Raw genomic sequence first — 9,210 nt, forward strand, 5'->3', positions numbered from 1 at the left:
GGAGAATAGCATCGGTGAGGACAGTTCCGAGCAGCGGTCGAAGGTTTAAGTTTGATTGACGCGGTCATGCCGAAGGGGGTGGCCATCCGGCAGAACATGCCGAATCACCAGCAAAAGACGATTAAATCGGAGGCTGCGGAAACCAACGGGACGACGAGCAGCGGAAGGAAATGAAGTTTTGGTAATATTACGATAATTTAAAAATAAATACGTTTAAAATTTAAATAAATTTTTGTTTTCATTCAATTAAAAATTAAAAAAAATAACAATGTTTATTAATATAATCTCCATGAGCATTGCCATATATTCTATACACAATTCCATCTATGAATGTCATAAGATAACTCAATGGAAATCTTAATTGACGGCTTTGCAAAATTTCCCCTCCCAGCCATAAGAAAATCTTATGACATCCGAATAAAATCCTGATGTCGAAAGGTCATAAGACGTTCTTATGGATTTTGCCAGTACTTTTTTCTGAGTGATGTAATGAACGCTTTAAAATATTATTACATAATTCCCTTCAGAAACCCCATCCTCGACCCCCTCACCACAGGTTGCAGCCCGATGACACATGCCCACCAACACAAACAAACCGCGTTCCGATGCATCTGTCATTCTCGACAAATCGGACGGGAAAAAAAAGTCGTCACTTTGCGAAAGAAACCCGAAATTCTCAACCAAATCTAACCCGCCGGAGCCTAATTCGACGCCGAAAGTGATCGCGCCGCGGGTTGCAGCCAACGGGAATCGACGACCATCGGGTTGCGCGTGAATTCCACCGGAAGAAGTAGAAGGATTGTTGTGCGAGGAAGAACCATCGCCCACTTGGATTATTATCACACGGCAATTTTGCACTAATTGCTTCTGTCATCAGTTTGGTGGTTCCGGAGGAACATTTTTTAGGGAGTAAAACCCGGGATTTAAAGCTTGTCCAGAGTGTGTAAACACAACGGGAGCGGTAATACCAAATAAACCATGGTAAGTTGGTGCAATCTACAATTTCTGCGTTATCTATCGGGACTACTTTTTTTCATTTGCTGTACTCCTCCCTTTTGTGGTCAGTCAGTGGTGTGCGAGGGTTTCCCGTCGGTGGTGGCCACTTGCACGCGTGTCTGTGTCTGTGTGCGAGGGTGAAAGTGTCGCGGTTGGGTGTCGTGTGCGGAATCTACTCCGGTGAAAGTTTGTGGCAAGATGTACTTCTGGAATCCGTCCAACTACGACAGTTCCGGGCTGTACCGGAGGGCGGTCGTCGGACAGCAGGGGGAGCAGGTACGGGATCGTTACGATCGTGAGGATTGTTCGCAAGTCGTGCGGGTTTGGAGATATGAGAATGTGTTGAGTTGAGCGCTGCTATCAGACAGAGGTGTTACGAAGACCAAGGGGAGGAAAAACACTGGAAGAATGTGTGTTTATCACTCTCAATTAATAGGGGAAGGCTATTTGAGATTTCTCAAGAACAAATCAATCTGTTTGTCATTTAAATCATTTGAGATATTTTAGTTTCAACTTTTGAAGCAAATACTAGATTCCGCGTTTACCTACTCTCCCTTCCCTTCGCAGCCCCAAACGCCAATCAACTCGTTGGACGAGCAGGACAAGCTGCTGAGCGATGCCATCACGGTGGTGCGCGCTCAGGCCTTCCAGATGCAGGTAATCGATCGATCTAAGAGTGATTGACTAAAATTATTAAACAACAACTTCATTACAGCGCTTCCTGGACAAGAACCGCCTCATGGAGGCGATGCGTTGCGCCTCGACAATGCTCGGCGAGTTGCGAACTTCGCTGCTCTCGCCGAAATCCTACTACGAGCTGTACATGGCCATCACGGACGAGTTGCGCCACTTTGAGCACTATCTGCTGGACGAGTTCCAGAAGGGTCGCAAAGTGCCGGATCTGTACGAGCACGTCCAATACGCGGGCAATATCGTCCCTCGCCTGTACCTGCTGATTACGGTCGGGCTGGTTTACATCAAGACCAACTCGAGCCTCAAGCGCAGCATCCTCAAGGATCTCGTTGAGATGTGCCGCGGAGTTCAGCACCCGCTGCGAGGCCTGTTCCTCCGTAACTATCTGCTCCAATGCACGCGCAACATCCTGCCGGACGCGTTGAGCAACACAGACGAGAACGAGGGCACCGTCATCGATGCGATCGACTTCGTTCTGACCAACTTCGCCGAGATGAACAAACTGTGGGTTCGCATCCAGCACCAGGGACACTCCAGCGAACGCTCCCGGCGCGAGAAAGAACGTGAAGAGCTGAAGATCCTCGTGGGAACCAACCTGGTTCGCCTGTCCCAGCTCGAATCCGCCAGCTTGGAAGTCTACCAGCGCCTCATCCTCCCCGGAATCCTCGAACAGGTCGTCAGCTGCCGCGACGCCATCGCCCAGGAATACCTGATGGAGTGCATCATCCAAGTGTTCCCGGACGAGTTCCACCTGCTAACTCTAGACCCGTTCCTCAAATCGTGCGCCCAGCTCCAGTCCGGTGTCAACGTCAAGAACATCATCATCTCCCTCATCGACCGCCTGGCCCTGTACAACCAGCGCAACGGAAAGGTCACCCAAACCACGTCCGGCACGGAAATCATCTCGGCCATCCCGGCCGAAGTGCAGCTGTTTGAAGTGTTCAGCACCCAGATCGCGTACATTGTGCAGCTGCGAACGGACATGCCGCTGGAGGACACCGTTTCGCTGCAGGTTGCGCTGGTTAGCCTAGCGCAGAAGGTGTACCACGATCGGGTGGATTACGTGGACAAGGTGCTGGAGACGACGGCGCAGATTCTGGACCGGCTGAACATGACCAAGTATTGGTAACTGGTGTTTAGTTTGTTTTCTTTTGGTTTTGGAAAGTTTTGGGGTTTGCTCATTTGAATGCGATTGAAAATTACAAACTTATCTATAATTTTGTACTCGATACAATAACATTGAAAATTCTGAATTGCCGATTCTCAAAACGAAGAATCTTAAATCTTGCTCTATATTAAGGATTCCAAAGGGAAAAGCTAACAATTATCATAAAATGTGCGGAAATGGCAGAAACATTTTAAAACACAGAAATTTAGAAATTAGGAAACAAAAAAAAACTTTTAAAAATCAAATATTTTCAAACTAATATATTAAAAACAGAAAATATTTCTCGGAATAGTTTTCAAAAAGCCGTAAGAGCCATTGGTAAATAAAGTCCTTTTTGCATCGGTATTCGACCTACTTACGAAAAACCAATATCAAAAATACTCGAGATTGTTCATCTACACGTCCTTCAAGTGCCCCAAACTTTAAATAAATGAAATTTTGTTTCATTTTCGAGAAAAAACGGAAATTAGTGTCAGAGGTCACGTTGGCTCTTACGGCTTTTTGAAAACTCACCCGAGATTTTTACAAAAATTGGGAAATTAAAAATCTAAAAATCACAACTCAAAAAAAACTGAAACTTTCAAATTTAAAAAAAAAAACATTAAAATTTCAAAAATAAAAATTTGAGCAAAAACCAAACGTTCAAATACAAAAAAAAATGTAAAAAGTTCAAAAGCCTACAAATTTAAAATTTTAGAGTTCAAAATTTTTAAAGCACGTCAAAAATTAAAACATTAAATAACGCTCCAAATATAAAATTCGAAAAAAAAACATTTACAAATTTAAAAAAATCTCAATTTTTTTTATCTAAAATTTTAAAGATTTAAAAATCAGCTCGTACGCGAACAACATTCTCAAAATTTGCGTTTTCTAGCCATACATATGACTCTGAAAATGCCTGATCGTTTGAAATTTGAGATGGTGGCAAAATAGGTGCCATTCAAAAATGTATAACTTTTTTTTTTGGTCGTTTTTGATTCTTTGCAAATTTTTAAATTTAGATTTTTTGAATTTTTAATTTCTCTTCTAATTTTTTGAATTTCTCGAATTTTTAAAGTTTAGAATGTTAAAATGTTAATCTTTATTTTTTTTTATTTTATAATTTTGAAATTGTAGAATTTTAGATTTGTAGAATTTCAGAATTGTAGGATTTTAGAATTTGAAAATTTTGGATTTTGTTTTTTAATTTGATTTTTGTTTTTTTTTTCAAATCCTGATTTTTTTAATTTTTATAATTTTAAATTTTCTCATATTGTTTTGGTCACCGAGAAATGAATGTTAATTTTTTTTTCAATTTTATTATTTTAGAATTGTAGAATTTTAAAATTTTTAGCATTATAGAGTTGAATTTTAAAATTTTAGAATCACATGATTTTTAAATTTTTGAATTTTATTTTTTTAGTTTTAATTTTTTTTTAATTTTAGATCTTTTTGATTTCTTAATTTTTTTTTTATTTTAACATTTAATATTTTAGAATGTTAAAATCTTTATTTTTTGAATTCTATAATTTTGAAGTTTAGAATTTCTGAATCTTAGAATTTTAGAATTGTAGAATTTTCAAATTTTTGAAGTATACAATTTTTGAATCTTAGAATTGTAGAATTTTAGAATTGTAGAATTTTAGAATTGTAGAATTTTAGAATTGTTGAATTTTAGAATTGAAATTTTTGAATTTTAGATTTTTTGAGTTTAAGAATTTTAAAATTTTAAATTCGAGATTTTTAAAATTATAGAATCAAGGTTCAATTTTTTCGAAATTTTGAATTATTGAGTTTAAGTATTAAAATTTTAGAATTTTTGAATGCTTGAATTTTAGAAATTTAGAATTTTAGAGTTTTCCAATTTTAAGATTTAGAATTTTTGAATTTTAAAAATTTGAAATTTTAGAATTCGAGAAATTTTAAATTTTATGATTTTAAGATTTCAATGTTTGAATTTTTGAAGTTTTGAATTTTTTAGTTTTAGAATTGTCGAATTTTAGAATTTTAGAATCTCAGAATTTCAGAATTTTTGAAGGTTTTACTACCGTTCTACGCATAATTGTCCCATGTCACTTTTGGACGATTTTGACTTTTTGACATTTTTAAGTTTAGTTTGACGTATACTTTAAGAAAAACACATAAAATCTAGTACTTTGTTCGGAAACTCATTAAAAACAACACCAAGTCAGTTTGTCCCATTGTTGTACTTCTACGCATAATTGTCCCACCAAGTATTTTCTGTCAAGAAAACATTAGTTTTGAGAACTATTGAGTCTTGTTTACCTGTTGGTTAGCAAGAGGATTACTAATAAGAGAGATAAAATGATAACTGGGATGATTATGGACTTATAGGGTGAATAGGGACCCACGGGACAATTATGCGTAGAAGCGCAAAAAACGGTGGAAAAATTTCAATCGCGGTTTACTCAGTTGCACTTTTTTGAACATGGGACAATTATGCGTAGAACGGCAGTTTAATACTTACAAAAACAAAATTCAAGACTTCATAAGTCTAAAAATGTAAAATTCAAAAGTTCGTAAACCTAAAAGTTTACAACATAAAAAAAATTATAATGATGCTTCAAATCTAAAAGTCGATTAAAAAAAAATCTGAAATCTTAAAAAATTAAATCAGTTTGAAACAGCTCGTCTGTGTTGCTCTCAGTCTTATCATATCAAGAATTTTTTATCTATTTTAGAATCTAATTTTAGTTTTCAGAATTTTAAAATTTTAAAACTAATGTTTTTCGGATTTTTGTTTTAAGAATGCGCAGCATTTCTTTACCGCGTTTTTTCCTATCTCCAACATCAGCTTATGGCACAAATTTGTCAAAATTCAGCTGGCAGTGTTGCCAATTTAAAAAAAATGAGTTATGATAAAAGTCGGAAATAAATTCTTTACCATATTTTAAAGCTAAATTTTGATATCGTCCACCGTATCATGCCTCAACTTAAAAAAAAAAACTCGCAAACACATATTTTCGACCATATCAAATGTTAGGGTTGATTTGAAAATTTTGAAAATATTTTTATTCGAAATTGACTTGATTAAAAAAATTGCCTTTTAGAATTAATTAACATATTAAAAAAAATACATGATGAGTTAAACAGAGTTAAACCGGCATTTTTCGGTCAGATTTTTAATATAAAAAAAAAACACTTTTCTGAATATCAATTTTAAATAACCTTCAAAAACTTCTAATAAAATTTTGTGATACTGTTTGATGAATAAATATTGCAAAGGCCTAGTTATACCAAAAATGCAAACTATGCAAAACATTAAAATTAAATGTAAAAATAATAGAAAGAATTTAAACTTATGATTTAAAGTCTTTAAATTTATTGTTGTTTCTTTAAAATACGATAAATGGATTTTAATTACTCTCTTACCAATACATTTACCAATTTTTAAAATTGTTTGTTTGCTTTGAAAGTACAAATTTTAAAACATTTACTCGTTTCCCCCACCCAGCATCTCACATTCCCTGACGGTGAACCAGGAACTGTCCCGGCTGCTGCGTCTGTGCGTGGACTTTTACAACAACGTGCTGACGATCCTGCAGCTCAAGTTCTTCGGCCCCCTGCTGGAAAAGTTCGACTACACCTCGCGCAAGGCGCTCTCGCTGTACATCGTGATGAACATTCTGGAGAACGAGACGCTCGTTCCGACGGCCGAGCACGTGGACTCGGTGCTGGGGATGATTGGGCCGCTGATTTCCGACCAGGAGGATCAACCGCCGGAGAAGATCGATCCGGAGGACTTTGCCGAGGAGCAGGGCATTGTGGGGCGGTTCGTGCACCTGCTGCGCTCGGACGATCCGGACACGCAGTACAAGATACTGACGGCGGCCCGGAAGCACTTTGGGTTGGGCGGACAGCAGCGGATACGGTACGTGTTGCCGCCGTTGGTGTTTGCGGCGTACCAGCTGGCGTACAAGTACAAGGCGATCGCCGGGGAGGACGAAATGTGGGACAAAAAGTGCCAGAAGATTTTGCAGTTTTGCCACAGCACTATCGCGGTGCTGGCCAAGTCGGAGCTGCCGGAGCTGGCGCTTAGGTTGTACCTGCAGGGGGCGCTCTGCATCGGCCAGATTGCGTACACGAACCACGAGACGGTGGCGTACGACTTTATGACACAGGTGAGGGGGGGAAGAACTCATCAATTTTTGTCATAAGAATACTAATTGTTAATTTTGCAGGCATTTTCCCTCTACGAGGACGAGATCTCCGACTCCAAGTCGCAGTTTGCGGCCATCACGCTGATCGTTTCGACGGTGGAGCAGATGGCTTGCTTCTCCGACGAGAACGCGGAACCGCTGCGCACCAACTGTGCGCTGGCCGCGTCCAAGCTGCTGAAGAAGCCAGACCAGTGCCGGGCCGTCGTCACCTGTGCCAGTCTGTTCTGGAGCGGAAAGTGAGTTGGCATGTCGTCTTGCGATGCTGTTTCTTAAGTTAATTGTTATTCTTTGCTAGACAAAACGGCCAGGAGCTTCGCGACGAAAAGCGAACTCTCGAGTGCCTCAAGAAGGCCGCCAAAATTGCGTCCCAGTGTTTGGACGTGGGCGTCCAGGTTCAGCTCTACGTGGAACTCCTCAACCACTATCTGTTCTACTACGAGCGAGGGAACGCCCAGATTACGGTGTCCATGCTTAATCAGGTAAGCTTCAAACTCAATTTCCCCTTAACAAATCAAAAATCTTCCATTATTTACCCCATAGCTCATCGCCAAGATCAACGAGGAGCTCCCGAACCTGGAACCGACGGAGGAAACCAAACAGATCGAGATGCACTACCAGAACACGCTGGCCCACATCCGGAGTCGGATGGAGACGAACGACGCGGGCGCTGGCGCCGCCGCTGCCGCCGGGCTGGAGGTTTCCTTTGCCGGAATTACGCTGAATTGAGATTGCAGAAGCAACAACAAAAATAAAAAAAAAGTAACACATTGCAGAGAGTTAACAGAGAGAGCGAACACGCAATTCCTTGAACTTAGGAAGCAAAACTAACAGAAATACAGATGAAAATGGCATGTAATCGAAGGGAAAAAATAGAAAGATGAGCTAATCTGACTAGAGACTAGAATGAAACCGTTACGGAGCTGCATTCAGCGAGAGCATTGATTAAATCTTCTAGAAGATTAATACTTAGTATCTATTATAAAAATCAAACAAAGCAAAAAAAACTATATATACATTACGAGAAATTGTGTAAGTAACAACTGTATGGACATTTAAGAGAACAAGTAAACGTATGATAATGCACATAAATATTGTTGGATTTTATTCCGTTGCGTTGAAAGAAATGAACCGTTTTCAAGAATTACAACACATAAGATAAAATAGGAAAAACATAGCTCCATAGGTTTTGTAGCTCAACACTGCCGTTCTACGCATAATTGTCCCATGTTCGAAAAAGTGCAACTGAGAAAAACGCGATTGAAATTTTTCGACCGTTTTCTGTGTTTCTACGCATAATTGTCCCGTGGGTCTATATTCGCCCTATGTGTCCCTAATCGCCCCAGTTAGCAGTTGATCACCCTTTTTTGTGATTCTCTTGCTATACAAAAGGTAAACAAGACATAATACTTAGTAAAACTAATGATTCCGTGTAAGAAAATACTTGGTGGGATAATTATGCGTAGAAGTTTAACGATGGGACAAACAGACTTGGTGTTGTTTTTCATGAGTTTCCGAACAAAGTACCAGATTTTATGTGTTTTTCTTAAAGTACACATCAAACTAAACTTAAAAATGTCATAAAGTCAAAATCGCCCAAAACTGACATGGGACAATTATGCGTAGAACGGCAGAACAGTCCCCAAAAACATCAGGAAGCACAAAAAGAAAGTGCTAAAAATTTAAATTTTCATTTAAAAAAATATTTATTTAGAATACAGTCCAGACTCGATTATCCGAAGGTTTGTATAGGACTTCGGATAATCGAATCACTAACAAAAAAAATCTTATTTTTTTATTTCCTTTTTTTAACATCAAATTCGAGTTCTGCGACCCGATTTTAGTCAAATTTTAATGGTTTGTTGCGTATTAAATTGATTTTTTTAAATATTTTATCACCGCCATTTTGGCCGCCATCTTGAATTTTGAAATTCTAAATTACTTTAGAGTATTTTTAAACTAAATGAGGGGTCATACTTAAGCTCGACAATAAAAAATAAGACATCGAAAAAATTTGTGATTCGATTATCCTAAGTGAAATTTTGCCAAGGCCTTCGAATAATCGAGTCTGGACTGAATTGCGATCTTTTTTTTTGTAAATTAATAATTTTATTTTTTTACATTTTTAATTTCGCATTTTTTTTTTTAAGCAAAGTTTGAACATAGATATATGTATTGATCTCAGTTGAAAGGTTC

The 9,210-nt window shown here is 38.3% G+C and overlaps 1 protein-coding gene across 3 annotated transcripts; it reads left to right on the plus strand.

Moving 5' to 3' along the window:
* Positions 1 to 629: 629 nt before the first annotated feature.
* On the plus strand, positions 630 to 8,106 carry LOC120419501 (vacuolar protein sorting-associated protein 35). 3 transcript variants are annotated; one of them, XM_052710265.1, is made up of 7 exons: positions 630 to 981; positions 1,564 to 1,653; positions 1,712 to 2,808; positions 6,312 to 6,978; positions 7,039 to 7,253; positions 7,313 to 7,496; positions 7,558 to 8,106. In XM_052710265.1, exons 1-7 carry the CDS (start codon positions 979 to 981, stop codon positions 7,741 to 7,743), a joined length of 2,442 nt encoding a protein of 813 aa, XP_052566225.1. In that variant the 5' UTR covers positions 630 to 978; the 3' UTR covers positions 7,744 to 8,106. The 3 variants fall into 3 exon arrangements, with proteins under 3 accessions (XP_052566225.1, XP_039438133.1, XP_039438132.1); XM_039582199.2 differs by having other exon boundaries at positions 631 to 981; positions 1,712 to 2,814; XM_039582198.2 differs by lacking the exon at positions 630 to 981 and adding an exon at positions 1,077 to 1,272.
* Positions 8,107 to 9,210: the final 1,104 nt, after the last annotated feature.

The sequence above is a fragment of the Culex pipiens genome, chromosome 3 (assembly GCF_016801865.2).
Source record: "Culex pipiens pallens isolate TS chromosome 3, TS_CPP_V2, whole genome shotgun sequence".
Classification (NCBI taxonomy): Eukaryota; Metazoa; Arthropoda; class Insecta; order Diptera; family Culicidae; genus Culex; species Culex pipiens.